We start from the raw sequence: 19,136 nt of genomic DNA, 5'->3' as shown, positions 1-19,136 counted from the left end.
TGGATTAAACATTCAAAGTCTTTGCACTAATTTTTGATTTCAGTTAGAATTATTTGCTTACGGAGTATCAAGCCGGAATATTTCTTTTGAAGCTTGCAGTATTTTTTCCGTTGACTGCGAACTTCTGAGCTCTGTAAGTAGTTATCTCTGATTAAAAAAGATGAATTGGGTGCTTTTGATTTTAATCAGGAATTGATAAAATTTACCAATTTGATGAAATAAAAATTTTCCAGATATTTAGCGTGACTGCGACTTACCTAATTCTTCTTATACAATCAAACTAGAAGATTGAAATCATTATATCCATCACTGTTCGCCTTGAACCATCACCGATGACCTCCACGATTTATCTTCACTCGTCCAGTGGAAGTTCGACTTCTCATGAATAATTGATCCGCAAAATTCCCTTGCAGAGTGATTGCACACTTAGATACAACAGAAATCTACCTTACAATCGGCAATTAACATTGACCAAGCAATAAGCGCACTCATTAACAACATCCATAATTGATTTTTCTATAATTAAATCAATAAAAGATTAAAGCTAGCCAACAGAACGAATTGACCATGTGATCTTTGCTTCAAGTTTTATCAAAGAGTCATTTCAGTGTTAGTACCCATCAAAATCAAATAATGAAAGTTCAATTCGTGTATTTAATCTTCTTCGGAATTTTTGGACTCGCTCCTTTCAAAATTAGAGTCATCAAAAATCATCGCCTCAAATTCTTCCGTTCCAAAATTGGAATTCTCTACGTAGTTTTTTTGATCCTACTAATTTTGGGATTAAGCTGCTTGTACTTTTGGACAATGCACTACACTAGAATTCCTAATGAAAGTTCGACCACTAGGAAAATCAGAATATCCATGAAAGTTGCTGGAGCAATTACGATAGTCGTAATTTGGGCAAACTACTGTTTAAAGCACTCAAAAATGATCGCAACTGCTAACACCTTCATGTTGATGAACGCCAAAATGGTTTACACTGATGAACTCAATAAATCCTTGAAGAAATATGCCGTATTTTATATTTTGATCTTCTTGCACTTGATTCTAAGCGCTGGAAATTTGTACACGAGTTATGTATCTTATCAAAGCTTCGACATAGGAATTTTGACCAATGTTTTTGACTTTGTCATCTGCTTGTATATCTTGCAGTATGCTATCATCTTAGGAGTGATCAAGATAAAATTCAACGAGCTGTGCTTGAAACTTTCAGAGATATCAGATAACAACGGAACTGAAAGATACGTGACTTTTGTGAATGTCAAAAAAGATTACACTACTCTGTTAAAGGTTTCGACAATTCGTCAAGGTCACGCTGTTATTTCCGACATTTGTAACGATTTGTCAAATTTCTACGGAAGTTCTATTCTTTTTTCGTTGACCTACGCTTTTGGTGTTACTGTCTATTATTCATACTACGCTTTGACGCACAGTATAATTTCGGTTGAGAAATCTTGGATTGACACAATCGATGCTGTTTTACCACTCATCAGCGTTGTCGTTGCAGTTACTGCTATTTGCATTCTAGCGAATAACGTAATTAACCAGGTTTGTTACTTTTTCAATTTGCACACCTTAAAAATAATTTAAATACTTTCAATTTTTTCTTGGACAGATGCTCAAATTTCCAGATATTATTAACAAGCTACTAGATGTCCGTTTTTTCCAGCGGGAAATCAAAACAGAGGTATTATGTTGCTCGAAAAAAATTAAAAAAAAATTTTCCACTAAAGTAAAAATAGAAAACAATCTTTTTTTTTCAGTTAGAAATATTTTCATATCAAGTTTTGCATCAAAAAATTACGTTTCATGCCTGTAATTTGTTTTCAATTGACTGCGGATTATTAAGATCAGTGAGTAATATAATTACAAAATTACAAATTAAAAATGAATGAAATTAAATTTTTAATGAAAAAGTCACGGTTTTTCTGCTAAGATTTTTTATTTTCAAGGTAACGGTTGATATGGTAATCATTTTCGTAGCAACCGTTGCTATGGTAATAATTTCTGTAGCAACCGTTGCTAAGGTAACTATTTACGTAACAACCGTTGCTATGACAGCTGTTTTGATGGTAACTGTTGTTATGGTAACAATTTCTGTAGCAACGGTTGCTATGGTATCAATTTCCGTAGCAACGGTTGCTATAAAAATACTTTTTACGGTAACCATTGCCAAAAAATGAATAGCATCAACATAAATAACTTTTTCCAGATATTTAGCGTGACTGCAACGTATCTCATACTTCTCCTACAAATGCAAAGTACTAAATAATAACAATTAAGGAACTACTCGAAAAAAAAAAAAAAAAAAAAATTCCACGTTATGAGGCGTACAAAAATTACTCAGTCAATAAAATTTATTTTTCAAATTCATTGACTATACTACAAACCGCAAATAAAAATCTGACGTACGTCAGAGATCTGAAAGCCGATCATTTTTCTTCAACTTCATAGTGTCACTCCTCCCCCTTGAATTCTTTTCCCCTATCTCATTTTTATCAATCAATATTATTATTTTATCTATATTTTGATGATTAGTTGACTTTATTTGAATATTCAATACATCAGTTAAATATAATACATAAATTGAACATCACAAATATAATACTTAGTGTAATTTTTAAAATACATTTCCTGATAATCATAGTACATATTATTTAACATACTTTCAATGTATGTTTAACTTATTGTCTAGATTTAATAAATACACATATTTATTATGATAAATTTTAATAATGTGTTCTATTATTTATTTTTAATATGTTGATTCAATAATTCATTTTTTTTTTATTTTTATATTCGATAAAGTATAATAAAGTAAAGAAGAGAATATCACTCGAATCTTCTTTTTTTGTTACTCCTTTACTAAAAACAGGCATATAATAAATCGGACCCATACACCAGCTCGTTAACTTTATTATAATGGAAATATAGTTTTGTTTTTGTTCGTTTTAATGTTGTTTAATTTTCATCACAATATCGATATATATATATTTAGTTAAATACAAATATCATTTTAATATTACAAATAATAATTTGCGCATTCACACAAAATTATTAAAAAAAAAAAATTATTTTTATTTTTTAATTTTAATTATTTATTATCAATTAAATACTATATTTAATAACACACGTAGTTTGATTTTTGTATACGTGAAAGAATGACGAGATAGATTGTATAATAAAAGTCAGAAAAAATAATTCCCATCGAGATATATTTTTTCAAATAAAATAGACAAACTCTAAACTCCAATCGATATAAGATTTTTTGGGGAGTTGAGCTCATTATCATGGCTTATTGTCTGTTCACAATAGCAGCCCGTGAATTAAGTACATATAATAACCATCAATGCACATGCCTCATCATGTTTTAATATTTTCTTAATTATTTCAGATAGTTTTTCAGTTTTTTAATATGTATATAGAATAATTATTTCATTTTATTTTTAATACATCGATGCTTAAGTATCGTTAAACAGTTGATCCTTTTTTTTTTTTAAGAAAAAAAATGACTATGCATAAATAATCATATGTTATATGATTGTATATGACAGTTTTTCATAATGGCGGGAAAAATTTTTTATGCATGTCATATAGGATATTTTTTTTATTCAAACATATTAGCATTACTTTTCAACATATGCTTGATATATGAACAAATCTGGTATATATGATACATATGTGATTATATCTGCTACATATGCTTCATATATGAACATATCTGGTATATATGATGCATATGTGAAAATATATGCTACATATACTGCATATATGAACATATATGGTATATATAATACATATGTGAATATATCTGCTACATATGCTTCATATATGAACATATCTGCTACATATAATACATATGTGATCATATATGATCATATATGTTATATATGTGATCATATGTGCTATATATGTAAAAACATAGTTCAAATGTGAACAAATGCTTTTTATATGAAAAAAAAAGTGGTCCATATATGAAGATATTATTTCATATAAGATCATATATGCTTCATCTACGTACACATACCGCATATATGTTTTCTTAAATCTTCAAAATTTTTTAGTGTCTTCAACTATTTTTTTTCAATAATTTCGATGTACACTGACACGCTCTAAAATTTTTTTGAGCCCAAAAAGCTTATACCTGATTATAATTTCATAATTAATTAAATATTCTCAGCTAAAACAAGTACATTTTATATCAACAAAAATAAAACCCACCGTTTACTTTTCAACATATCCTAAACAATTTATAAGTGTATACTTTTCCGTAACATTACTTATTATTTAATTTTATTTGTCTTGATTGCTTCGGCAATTCAATTTTTGTCCGGCCGTTTATAGTGCCAGTATAATATAGTCATTAGATATGAAAGCTTGATGTTAATCACACAAATTATCGATATAATATATGATAGAAACAATAATTTTAAGGATATGGTCAAAATTTAAATTATTTTTATTAATTAATTTATTTAAAAAAAAAAAATTTTTTTTTAATATCAATGCAGTATTTGTAGGTGTTTGTCAAAATGTCACTTATTTTATTTATTTTCCAACACTTTTTAAAATTGACTCGCGTTGCGTATAAGGAGTAGCCGCAAGCGGCTTTTAAGTAAATTTGCCGCGAAAATCTGTCATATTTTATTTATTAATAATTATTAAAAATTTTTTCGGTAATGGAACCTCTGTATTATACTTTAATCTCTAGCATGACACAAAGATCAACGATAAAAACTTTTTCTAATAATTAAACTTACTAAGTTTTATAATTAATGATTATTATATATTTATTTCAACAGTACGCAAAACATTAAGTACTCTTCAGCTGAATTTTAGAGAATTATCTAAATTCAATACGCTTATTTAAGTAGACAAATAAATTACAGAAAAGTGGATCCAACTATTCAAATTTAATGTGCAATATTTAGTTTTAAAATCAAGGATCAAGATATATTTTTTTTTTAGGACCTGAACATTTAAAAGTTAAATAAATACACGTCAGTAATTATTTAATTTTTTTTAATATATTTATAATTATGAGTACACTTTTTCGAGGACAAATGCCATCTAATCTAATACCACGAGCTTGCAATTTCGATAATTGGATAGTTATTCAGATAAATTACCAAGAATTTAAAGTCCCGTGAAAAATTTTACGACCGCAAATAGTCTCATCGGAATATTTAATATACAAAGTCACGTGGGGTAACTGTGCTTAGCGGATAAGTGCGCGCAATCCCTTCATTTATGAATGGAGAGGGGAAAGTTTGTGAAATGTTGTAGGCAAATTAAAGGTTTGTTGATGGAAAATTATATTATGCAAGAAAAACCCACGTGGTATCATTAGCTTATTGAAAAAATAAAATATTAAGAATCTGGTGGCGTAAAGGTTCAATTTTCTGTCACGGCAAATATTGTCACACTGTCCTAAGGATAGTAACTAAAGTAAATTAATTTTTTTTCAGTCAATAATGTATCCGAGCTTTTTATTTAGCATAACATTCGAAGTTACGTTATGTCTCAATAAAGTTATGCAAGTATTATTAAAAAATCAGTCTGCTTAAAATCATTCGGATTAATCCGTTTTTTTTTTTTTTTTTTTCCGTAGTGTTAAGGTTTTAGACTTTATTTATTTATTTAATTATTACCTACATAAATACTCTATCAGAGACATATTTTTATTTTCCTTTCATGCTTATCATTTAATTTTAACACTAGTTTTAATGCTTAAGTGCGTACACTTGCTCCACATCACTATTATTGTAGTCATCAACCATAAAACTGTGTTGTGCTGTTTTATTATAAAATTGCAGAGGTTTTCAAAAGTATTATATTATTACTTATTAAAAGTTCAATATAATTTTAGGAAAATATGTTTTAACGGAAAATTAGCGACAGAACTGTGGTATCGATCAGGTCAGTTAGATTATCTAGTAATCCTCAAACTTCCCGGCTCATCTAACTCCCGATTTTGATAAACAATCCATTATAAATTTTTTTTAATTTCATTAACTACATCTATTGATTAAATACTTGAAGATTTAAATTATTTTATAATAGCCATAGCGTTTTACAATATTTATTTAATAAGTGAAGCTTTTAACATTAAAAGTACACATGAGTATATGAAACTTTGTATTGCTTCTACGAATTTTCTATTTTCGGTTCCATCTTCGAAAAACTTTAAACACTATTCGATAAATCAACTACTATTATTAACCTACAATTATAATTATTATTAATATTATTATAGTTATCATCGCTGGAGAGATTTTCGCGTCAAATTTATCATTAGTGCATTTATTAATGAACTATCATTAAACTTTTGGCACTTTGACAAACACCTAGCAATAAATACTCCATTTACACTCGAGCCTTCTGACAGTACGTCGATTCTCATCATTAAAAATAAGTAGTTTCATTTTCTCAGAGGTCCTTTTTTTAGCCTCCATTTTTAAATTTTTAAAAACGCCAATGGGTAATTAGTAAGTCCGAAAATTGAGAAACTTTTTAAAATTACCTAGCCGCCTGAGCCCAGTTTCTCTGCAGCCATTCAGAGAATCTTAACTAGGCAGTTTCTCTGATAATAATTTAAATAAAAAATTTAATTTTTGTTAAAAAAGAGAAAATTTAACTACTTTTGGTAATGATGAGGTTAATGCAAGGTTAGTGCGCTTTTGTGTTCCATTTTGAGGCTCGAGTATCTTCTCACGCCATCTACAATGCAAACTTTGACTCAGAAAATTGGGTAATACATAATTATTATCAATTATTTTGTAGTTTTAAGAATTTAAGTCGGAAAATAAAGTCTCATCTTCTTTCACGTTCAGGATTTTTTGTTTTTTGTAAATATATATAATATATTATACTTTCAAAAGTAAATTTGTATATTACAGACGGTACACGTAGCTCACAAAATGCATTGTGCATATTTTGTTAAGATAAATTAATAAATCATCTGGTTGTTTCTATTTTCCAAAAAATCTACTGAACAAATTTGTGAGATACTGCGGATATAATTTTTTATTGAATATTTCAGTTTTTGGGTTTTTTATTTTATTAATTGCAATTAAACGACACTGAGTTACATAGCCATCCGCGGTAGGGGGCCTGCAATTCCTTCAAAGAATTAAAAAGAAAAAAATTTGACTGAATTAATGGATTTTTTGGCCAAGCTACAGGGTTTACAAGTTTTATACTTGACGGACGGGAAAATTTTTTAAACTATTTTGATGTTTTTTTCCGTTTCTATTGCACTAAATAAATTTTTTAAAAGTATAGAATTAATCTCCATTAAATAATCTTGACAATAGTATGCTAATTATCTTGATTCCGTTAACTAACAAGGGTATAATAATAAAAATAGTTGCCGAAATGGGGCGAAAAAAATTTTTTCGATCGTAAAGCACTCTCCGGATGCTTCGCATCATCAGTCGTCCAAAATACCAAAAAATGTTTTTTTTTAAATATCAGGTTAGAATTTTTCTAAACTCTCAGTTACGAAAGGAGTAAATCATGTGGTAAATCCGAAAGAAGCCGAAGAAACCCGAGATAAAATTTATTAAAGGACTCGCACGTAGTTCGTGAAAAACACTAGAAATTTTAACTAAATTTGAACATTGTTTTAGATAATTAATTTTCTAATTTTCATTTAAAATAAAACAAGTTTCGAAACTTTATCTTCTATCACTACTAAAATATTTATCCGTAAAAAACTAAATCCGCTGATTCTATTTTGCTGAAAATCGAAAAAAAATTCAGAAAAAAAATTTTTTTTCAATTATATAACAACAATAATTGGTGACTAGATTTAATTTAGCGTAAATTATAAACTCTACGAGATAAAAAAAATTGATAACTGTTTACCAACATTTCTATTATTCTTCTTCTTCGTTTTCATAAGACACATATCGAACTGATGATTTTTCACCAATGATCAGAGACTGTAAGGATAATTTTACGGATATTTAAATTAAATAATAATTTTTTAGAATAAAATAATTTAATTACCTTTTTTTCTTCTTTAGTTGGCGGAGATTTCAAAAAATACATCAGTGGGGCATACATAAAGCATAACATTGCGGTTCCAAAGAGCATCCATTCGAAACCAATAGTGTTAACTAACGTTCCACTCAAAGCAGGACCTGCAATTAATTAATTTAGCCCAAAAATTAATTTTGCTTGCAAATGTTGATCCAAAAATTTTTTTTTTAATTCTAATGCGTACCAACAACGTAACCCAAGCAAAACGCAACATCTCCAATCGCATAGACGCTGCCGTAAACAGCCGTGTGTCTTATATCAACGAGGTATCCCAGCTCTGGCATCATAGAGCTGTCAACCATACCAATTGCGAATCCTAGTCCAGCATTTGGCATGATCAAGTGGTTGATATTCGTCGCCAGAGGTATCTGAGCCATCAAATGCAAGTTATTAGCTTACACAAAAATTAAGGATATAAAAAAAATTCGAAATTTTTGGGTGACTTTCAACGAGCTGTTACTCTGAGGAAAATTATCGTACAGCAAAAAAAAAAAAAGCAAATTGTAGCTCCAAGTGTCTAGTTTTCAGATATGACCATGAAAATTTTTTATCATGTTCCGGTCTGGAGAAATCCTAAGAAAACCACAAAAAAAAAAATTTTCCAAATTTTTTCTCATCTTAAAAAAATTCTACGAGCTTCAAAAAATTTTTTTCCATTGTTTCGCTGAAAAGTTTTTTTAGAAAATTTAATGCCCTTCAATTTGACGTTATCAAAAAGCCTGTACGATGAGTTGCCGCGGAGTTATCGTCAGTCAAAGCAAAAAAGTACTTTTTCACTTTGACAATCAATAACTCTGGAAATAATGATCGTATAGAAAATCGAAGGACGGTTTTGAAAACTACATGATATTCTCTATAAGATACTGTGAATAGCTTTTGTCAAAAAAATTTTTTTTGAATTAAAAACTTTAACTGAAAAAACGACAAAAATTCGCATAATTAAAGATATTTGGATAACTTGGTATAACTTTGGATAAAATGGATGAACAAAGGATATCGTTGGTAATTTTTCAACCTCCAAGTGTCCCCTAAAATCCCTGAAAAATTCAAAGCGCTGGGATTTTTTTTTTCATAGTGCCCCGAAGCTTCAAATTCTTTGTTTTTGCAATAATCACCATTATGAGGAATTTTTCGATTTTTATTCATTTTTTTAATGAAAAAAAAAATTTTTTTTCTCAAAAATCTTTATTTTTTCAGATTGAAAAAATCTCGAAAAAATAATACTTACACACATCAGACAGAAACCTATAACAATTAACCCAACCAAAGACGCCAGCCACCTTCCCATCCGATGACCAAGCGGTCCAAACAGATTTGTGCCTATGAGGTAGCTGATACTAGCCGGAAGGAATGTAGCACCTTGCTTCCATCTGCTAGCACTCATTGTGTCCATCATCCAGATTGGTAAGCTCGGTTCTAGCATTGCAATTCCCATGTTTGCAAATGTGATGGCCCCTAAATTCCAAGGACAAATTCACCAATTAAGTGGAACTTCATTCTGAGTCAGACTGATTAAAATTACCTGCTGCAACAATTATGTAAGGATCCGTCACCAGGGCCTTCAACGACGGAGAAGCAGTTTCTGTGTAGACAACCGTTGGCTGGAGCATTAGCAGCTGGAGCACTGGAATAATCAGTTCTGCAATACCATTTCTTACTTATAAATTATCAATTAGTTTGGTACACTTACGTCCGTCACCTAGGGCCAGTACCGACAGAGCAAGGAACGGGGCTGATTTGCCAACAAACTCATACATCAATCCCCCGAACGGAGGCCCGATCAGCACTCCCAGGGCTAATCCACCCAGTGCAATACCCATTGCATTGCCCCGCTCTTTATCATCTTGGTATCTTTCGGCCAACATTCCCATGCCTGATTTTAATTAGTAGATTTATTTAAAATAATTTAAAAATACGAATTTAATATTAAAAAATTTGGTTTAGTTAAATATGGATTACTTTTAACCAAATCTATTTTGTTTTGGTTTATTTCATTTAATTCGCCGGTTTATTTAATTAGAAAAAGGTTTTTTAATAGTTAAAAAATTTCTTTTGGAATAAATCGCGTATCCCGAAAAAAATACTCTTGAAAAGGCATAAGGGCGTATAAAAAATTTTTTTTGTAGTTAGAAATCGATGTAGTTATGCCTGAAGCCGGCAGAAATGCAAAAAAAAATTTTGGTACGCCCTTATGGCACCCAGGTTACCTACAAAAAAAATTTTCTTCGAGAAACAATGTATTTTTTTTAATTTATATGCATAAAAATAATGAAAAAAATTTTTTTTTAATGTGATCAAAATTTTTTGGAGTTTGAAATTTGTAATAATTTTTTTATTTAATTAAAGATGTTATTAATTAATTTTGATTTAATTAATTTAAATTAATTAACTAGGATTTCCTTAAATAATTTATTTATTTATAATAAACAAGTAAAAAGACGTACCAGAAACAGTTGAGCAGGAGGAACCAATACCCTGTAAAGCCCGAGCTATGAAAAGTACGCTATAGCTTCTACCAAATGCAAATATCAAAGTTGAGACGAACATTATGACAAATCCCGCGAACATTGGAACGCTGTATCCAATTCTGCAAGATTTTTTTTTTTAAATTAATTTTCATTATTTGAGGAATGAACTCAAGCATTTTTATAAAAACCAAACAAATATACTTGTGAGTTAAAGGTCCTACAATAGGATTGGCAAGTAACTGAACAAAAGCCTTCGAAGCGAACATTATCCCCACGGCCACTGTTTCCTCCAATAACTCTCGATGTCTCTGAGATTTTTCTAGTTCTTCCAAGGTGGTTGTGTTTATCGGCACCATAATGGTAGAACCTGTATTATTATGGATCAAAAGTAGAAAAATTACGTAATATAAAATTGTATCATATAAATATTTTCCATCCTTTCAGTACGCTATTAGAAAAACGTCAGTTTCACGAACAAAAATAAATAATTTAAATTATAATTTTTATTAATCAAAGACGAAAATTGGAGTAAGATATATGATATATTAACAAGAAAAATGACTAACCATTAACAATAGAAGCCGGAGCGCCGGTAGTTGCTTGAAGAAATTCAAGTTGTCCATTATTTGAAGCATTCACTTGGGGACAGGTACATTTAGTAGGAGGGATGGGTGTGCTTATGATGCTGGCAATTGTCATTGGTCGAGTCGTATAATGAGGCCCGTCTAAGTGTTGACTTAGTGTATTATTCGGGTGTTTTATGTCGTAAAGAAATTCCGGAATTATTGGCACTAAAAAAAAAAAAATTTAATGCTTAAATTTTTATTTATATAAAAAACCACCAAAGTGAGCTTTTTTTTCTATAAAACTTGTAAATGTTCACACCAGTAGGTCAAGAGTACTCTGTATTCTTCAATTTAATTCTTCAAGCTTTCTAAGCAGTCAACTTTTGTCTCAAAATCGTTTGTCATTATACTACATAGAAAAAAATTGTCTAATTTTTTGGTAAATTTATTATTAAAAAAGTTTATTTAAATGTTAAAATTGGAAATTGTATTTGCCTGACATATTCATAAAGACTGAAAATTACCCATACAAATCTAAATGACACTCATAAATAAATAAATAAATAAATAAATGACATTACTTGTATATATAGCGAGTTGTAAATTTTATTCTATTGGGAACTGAAGAAAATTGATTATTTTATTTTATTTTATTAAGACTATGCTCTACGTAGAATTCATGTAGCAATCGATATTTTTTCTTCAATAAAAGTGAACAGATTCATTCGGATTAGGTATAAGATTTTCCTGTAAGTCGCGACCAATTGACTGAGCTGAACCTTGCAAATTTTATTACTCGAATAAGTAAAACCTAAAAGAAGGTATTCTGTAATAATTTACAAGAGAAAAAGTAACTTATTTTTATTTTTATTGAAAAGGGTCCGGCTTGTCGGCTCGAGTAAAAGAGAATCAATCAATAAACGGTGATTGTGTTGCCATAAATATCATGATAATCGTATATAAATATCCGGAAAAATATTGAGAAATAAAACGTACGGTCAATCACTTTTGGTTCAAGCTTTTAACTCTCGGCATTGATATTCCCTCGCTATTTTTCCCCTAGTACAATCTTTAATTCAATAGCTGCTCATTCATGGTGTATGAGATCTATCCGAAGCAAAACACCAGGGAAAAATAGCTAACATGTCTCACGACTGTACCAATTCCGATAAGTGGTCATGCATTTATGGAAGATCTTTAAGAGATATAATATACACATTATTTAGCAAAATCCAGGTGTTCAATCTGAGCATTTAAGTGATTTCATCCATTTATTTATAGATTTTACTCAAATAAAGAAAAAAATTTTGCACGCCTCAAAAAGCCAACCCGACACGTCAAGGTCAAGCGATTTTGTGATCTTCAAATGCCGCTATCACAACCATATTGCACTTATTCAATAATATGAGCAGACCTACCCCGAGAAAACACTTTAATTAATCCGTCTTATAGTTTATAAAAATAATTTAATGTTGCTACTTTTAAATAAAAACGTTTCGAAAAAAATTTTACGCGGACGTCCGGATGTCTGTACGCTGATTTTGTATGTTAACACGATAACTCCCGAAAAAATAGATGTATCGAGATCGGGTTTTTTTTATTAGTTCCAAAATTCGATTATCTGCTGCCGTATTTAATATCAGTAGCCTAGTTTACGTAGTTTTTTTTTTTTTTTTTTTTTTTTATTTTTTATGAATTTTTATTAAAATCCACAATGATACACACGGACAAAAACAAAATAACGTTTCTTATTTCTCTCACGTGAAAACTATGGCGCCACTTAATCAAGTTAAAATTAGATCAACCAATCATATCACTAGATTTTTTAGGCGCGCGCATGTGACAAGAAAATTGGGCGCCAATAATTTAAAAAAAATTATAAAATACTCTCCAAGAAATTAATTATTTTTGTCTCTTTAAAAATCAATTATACAATTTATTTATTTAAAAAAAAAAAAAAGTATAAAAGGACTGATCTGAATGCGAGAAGGTAAAAAAAAAAAACCAAAATTTTTACTACAATAGCATTAAAAATCTAATGAGTCTAAAAGCTTTATAATAAAATTACGCTGTTTGACAGAATGCGCCGTTTCATCTTTCGCATTCGAAAGTCCATTAGCGAAAATTTATTTTCTGCAGAGGAATATATGAATAAAATATGGTCACTTTGAATCACTTATTGGTGTGTTAACTTAAATAAAAAAATTTTAATTACTACTACTCACCTACAGTAGTAAGCAACATGTTGTCTAGAAGAAGCGCAATGGCTACGATAACGAGGACGAGTTTCCGGGACTCTCGACACCGCTGTAACCAACCGCTCCATGCTCCCCCGGCCATCATGCTTGATATATTTTTTCGTTGTTTTCCTCAGCACCTTAAAAACTTAAAAATTCATTCATTTAAAATTTTAAATAATTAAAAATAATGTTTATTTGTGTTTAAATTCTAAGGATAGGATCTAAATTGATTGTAAAGACCGTAGAAATTCTTGGAACAAATGACGGAAAAAAAATATCAAGACGTCACGTAATCTCCTGGATCGACTCTCGAAGCCGTAAGTACTCGATAAATAACGTCAGTCATTCTCTTTATAATTACTCAGAAGAGACGAAGAATTGAAGAGCTCTGTTGTAAAAGAACTGCAGCGGTATTTTTTTTTTTTTATCTTTTATACACACTTTTTATTTTTTTCCACTTTCGTTTCTTCCATGAAAATAATGCTTGCACCCAAGGGATTGTGTTCTCAAGGAAATTCTGATTGACTTCCCTTACCACTAATCTCCTTTTTTTTCCACGGGTACTTGCCATTATATCAATGTAGATAATTCATTGTTCGGAAACGGTAAAATTAATGATAAAAAAAATCACATAGTGACTGCAGTAAATTGTGAACTATAAATAAATTTATTAAATAATAAATTTCGTTAAATTGCACTGTCATTTTTTGAATATTGACATTTTTTAAGATATAAGCTTATCCCGATGTTAAACTCATCAAGAGCTTTCATTTGAGTACCCACATGCATTTTTTATATATTTTTCATATATACATATATGGAATATATATATATAAATATATAAATATATAAAATATATGAAAGATTGATGTGGGTACTCAAATGAAAGGTCTCAATGAGTGTAGCATCGGGATGAGCTTATAAATTTAAAAATGTCAATATTTCTCAAGATACAAGGTAATTTCTTGATTATTAATATTTTTTAAGATATAAGCTCATCCTGATGTTACACTCATCAAGAGCTTTCATTTGAGTACCCACATGCAATTTTGATATATTTTTCATTTATACATATATATAAATATATAAAATATATAAATATATGAAAAATTGATGTGGGTACTCAAATTAAAGGTCTTGATGAGTATAACATCGGGATGAGCTTATAAATTTAAAAATGTCAATATTTTACAAGACACAAGGTCATTTTATCATATGAATATTCTGGACACAAAATTTTTCTTATTTTCTTAATAATATAGATGATTTCGAGTTTCTTAAATAGACTAGGAATATTTTATAAAATTGAAGTAAAGTGGAGAGTGGCAATTTACAAAAGTGATAAATTGTAAAGTCGAAACCACTTGAAGACTCTTAAAATTATTTCCGTAAATTTTATTCCGGTACGTCTTTTACACTTTGACCAAGTAAATGGTGTCAATTTTTCAAAGTTCTTATTTGAGGTCGCTCTTTTGTTAAAACTTTCATCGGAAGTCAATTAAATTAGTCACCGAGGGTAAAAAGACACGATTCAGTGTATACTTTTTTTTTTTTTATATAAAAGAAATATTATATAAATCTCTTAATTAATTTTCTCAGAGGATAAAAAAAACGTAATTCCCCTTTTAAAAGATTTTAACTTAAAAAAAAAAAAATTTTTTTTTTTGTATATCGACTGAGAAAACAATTTATTTAATTTAAATTAATATTAAAATTATTTTTGCCTAAGAAATTTTTATTTAAATTCAACAAAAATCTAGAATAATAAAGTTTCCTTATTTGGCAACGGGAATTTTAATATATAATCAAGATCAACAATCAAATTGTCAATAGATTGTAAAGAGCTATTGAATCGAAGAGGGCACGCTCGATTGACGTCTGTGGTTTGCAACCGACAGGTCTCAAGTTGAATCAAGTGCTTCCATTTATTTGTTGTCCAATTACTAAAATAAACTCTATACTAAATAATAATCCATTTTTACAGTCATGAATTTTTACGGACAATTTTATAAAAAAAAAAAAATAAAATTTTTCAAAAGTTATATTTTATAGTTTTTTCTAAGAGTTTCTAGCGATAAAAAAATTGTCACGTACAAACATTTCAACCACTTGAATCAAGAACAGCAAAGACTCAATAGCGCAGCTAATAGAAAAATCATGTCACCCGCCATATCTACGGAAAATTATGACAAAACGTGACTATGCACCATTACAAGCTCGTTTTTTACTTCCTTGCGTAGACAAATCAAAATTTAAAGATATTTTTTAAACCTAATATTTATTTTACGCAAATAAATTTATTAATTTATTAATTTATAATTTATAAATTTATTAATTTATTAATTTAATAAAGATACAGATTATTAAATTTATTTATTTTAATTAAATAAATAAAAAATCTTTCTTTAATACTTTACAATCATACATTTTAGTAAAATCAGATTTTTTAACTATAAAATGTGATATTTTAATTTTGGTAAAGAAATTTCTATTTTTTTTTTTTTTTTTTTTTTTTTTTTTAGAATTCTCGACAATAAAATGTATATCCTTAATTTAGTGAGACTCGACACTGTAATGCAGGATTTAATTAATTTAAAACTCAAGGCAGTAGTTTATCAAAAGCAAAGAGCTCCAATTAGTATTATCAAATTTACAGTTGCTCCTTCATTGAGTAAATCTACGAATCCTCGCTATCGCAGATCCTGCGATCAAACTTGTAGAATCGTCAATTAAGAAACTCTCGTACTTGTAAGTAAAGAAGAAAGACGATGAAAATTATACTTGCTCACATCACAGACTTTGATTCAATTATAACCGATTTTTCAATGCGGATTTAAAGCAAGAAAAACATGAACTGAATCAATTTCTGTTTGTTAAGACCAACTGTTGCTTAAATCCTCTCAACAAGTTTCTCTGCTTTGCTTCAAAAGTAAGGAAATTATTTTCTGTGTCTTGGATATAATTTAATTTTACTTCATTTAATTTAGTTTTAGTCTTCTTTAATATTTTCTTCTGGAAAATTTTTTTTCGTATACGAACTGAAATTTTTGAAGATATAAGCTCACCCCGATGTTACACTCATCAAGAGCTTTCATTTGAGTACCCACTTGCATTTTTCATATATTTTTCATGTATTTATATATATAATATATATAAATATATAAAATATATGAAAAATTAATGTGGATATTCAAATGAAAGGTCTCGATGAGTGTAACATCGGGATGAGCTTATGTCTTTAAAATTGTCAATTTTTAATGTTAAGAAGGTTAATAAAGACATTTTTAATTTTTTTGTCGTTTAAAATTATATAATTTATTTTCCCAACAATTCTTTTTTTTTTTAAAGAAATTTCTCTCAGTGCACCCTCTTTAATTTCCTCTTGTCACAGCCAGAAAACACTCTGATAAGTCTATATACATCTATATGAGCATATATATGGATGAGTGTGTGTATATAGGGGTGAAAGTAACTTCGTACAAGTTTCCGGAACAATTGAGAACAGAAAGATAAAGTTGAGACCGCTTAGTAAAGTTAATATTTAATAGAGTGATCGGTAATGACATTATAAAGCAATCTGCATAACCTGGCACTTTGTTACTGAGTCTAGGCTACTTGTAATTACTGGCGATAACGTCATTACCAGAGAGTTGAGATAGTAAAATAGATTAATTGACACCATTTTATCAAGCTTATTTTAAATATCTGAAGCTATAGTTTATAATTTATTATCAATTAATTTTTCAATTTAAAATTTCTCCTTAAGTAAATACTGAAAATGCATATTGATTGATATTAATCAGTTATATGCGGTTGATTGGTTAATTAAGGGTGTGATATTGCGTGATAAAAGCCGTAAAATTTAAGGTACGCTCTAAATAGGTGAACGTATCGAAGAAGAAAGAGATGAGTGAAACGAAAGCGTTTTCCGCAGTGGATAATGTAATTGATGAAGTAACTCGTTTAAAGTGCAATATCGCGCAACAAAGTGGCGAGACGGTTACCCAAATGGATGGGCGAGAAAGAACCAAGCGAAAAGTATCCCAACCACCCGTCAACACTGTTGCTTTGCTAATAAACTCGTGCATGTAGTCATGGATATATTATCATTTTTTTTAATTGAATTTTATTTTAAATTTCAATGTCAATTATTTTTTTTAATTGAAGCTTCTTTATTATTATTATTATTATTATTATTATTATTATTATTATTATTAGCAGTAACCTTGCAGTCACTACTTTTGAATTAAAAATAAATAAAAATTTTTTTTATTTAATAATGAATTTTTTTTCATTGCACTGTAATTTGCTAAATATTGAAGTTATTAAAAATATAAGCTCATTCTGAAGTTACACTCATCAAGAGCTTTCATTTGAATACCCACATGTATTTTTTATATATTTTTCATATATACATATATGTAATATATATAAATATATAAAATATATGAAAAATTGATGTGGGTAGTCAAATTAAAGGTCTTGACGAGTGTAACATCGGGATGAGTTTATATTTTTAAAAATGTCAATGGTTCACAAGATACAAGGTCATTTCTTAATTATGTATCTAGAGATTGAGCAGCCTAAATACTTAAGATAATAAATTATTCTCCATACATTGTTAAAAAATTAATAAAAAAATAAAAATATTAAAAAAAAAATTATACAACTTAAAATTTAAAGCATGCAATTAAATAATTAAATAAAAAAAATGTATAATTAATGAAAAAGTTAAAAAACTTACCAAAAATAACGCGACTGTTTAAGAATAAAAAATTTCGGCTAGTCCTTTAGATTCCTTGTGGTAAATTTGTAAACGCGGATGATCGCCCGTGGAATCCTTATGGCCGAATGAAAGTAGATCCACGGTGGTCGCATCCTAGTGAGGGTTGGTGTTATCGCCGGCACACCAGGCCGATCTCTGGCAAAAGCTCCAACTGGCCACGTCTCTCAAGTTCTTCTCGAGTTCCTCTTTCAATTTAACGTTTACAATATGTTCCCAACTGGCAAAGCGCATGGTCGACCATTTCCCACCACTCATAAAGTCAGTAGAGAGTGACTTAACTTCCCTTTCTATATCTTTCTTGGTGATTTTACCCTCTTCCTACACCCACATCCTACATCCCATTTCACCCTCTACGCATCACCATTATCTCCCATTCCTTCTTACGATTTCTTTTATCTTCTGTCTTTCGCACGTCCTCCACGATCTCGGGAATCATAATGGAATTCTCCAGGTCCAATAGATCCTAGCTTTCATTAGTTTTCAAGAGATGGAACTTATGGAACTAACGGGCTGGATATTTAACTAGATCTAAGATTATTTTTTATCAACCTCAATAGTTCTTTGGTAATTAAATAATTATAAACTAGCAACCTTGCAGTCACTACTTTTGAATTAAAAATAAATAAAATTTTTTTTTTATTAAATAATTAATTTTTTTAAATTCTATTGTAATTTGTTAAATATTGAAGTTTTTAAAAATATAAGCTCATTCCGATGTTACACTCATCAAGAGCTTTCATTTGAGTACCCACATCAATTTTTCATATATACATATATATATATATATATATATATATATATATATATATATATATATATATATATATATAACATATATTTTTAAGATATAAGCTCATCCCGAGGTTACACGCATCAAGAGCTTTCATTTGAGTACCCACATCAATTTTTCATAAATTTATATATATTATATATATGTATATATGAAAAATATATCAAAATGCATGTGGGTACTCAAATGAAAGCTCTTGATGAGTGTAACATCGGAATGAGCTTATATCTTCAAAAA

The 19,136-nt window shown here is 29.1% G+C and overlaps 1 protein-coding gene across 1 annotated transcript; it reads right to left on the bottom strand.

The window, feature by feature from the left end:
- Positions 1–2,528: 2,528 nt before the first annotated feature.
- Vmat (Vesicular monoamine transporter) lies at positions 2,529–18,220 on the bottom strand. Its single transcript, XM_074258611.1, has 11 exons — positions 18,068–18,220; positions 13,309–13,468; positions 11,084–11,308; positions 10,719–10,884; positions 10,494–10,636; positions 9,740–9,922; positions 9,572–9,673; positions 9,278–9,504; positions 8,234–8,417; positions 8,017–8,150; positions 2,529–7,949 (listed from the first exon to the last, which is right to left on the bottom strand). Exons 2-11 carry the CDS (start codon positions 13,424–13,426, stop codon positions 7,884–7,886), a joined length of 1,548 nt encoding a protein of 515 aa, XP_074114712.1. The 5' UTR covers positions 13,427–13,468; positions 18,068–18,220; the 3' UTR covers positions 2,529–7,883.
- Between the last annotated feature and the right edge of the window lie 916 nt (positions 18,221–19,136).

This window comes from Cotesia typhae, unplaced genomic scaffold (genome assembly GCF_013202065.1).
Source record: "Cotesia typhae breed Kobodo isofemale line unplaced genomic scaffold, CoteBio_Ctyphae scaffold_91, whole genome shotgun sequence".
Lineage (NCBI taxonomy): Eukaryota > Metazoa > Arthropoda > Insecta > Hymenoptera > Braconidae > Cotesia > Cotesia typhae.
The sequence above is the reverse complement of the archived record's forward strand: the minus strand, read 5'-3'. Positions and strand labels throughout refer to the sequence as shown.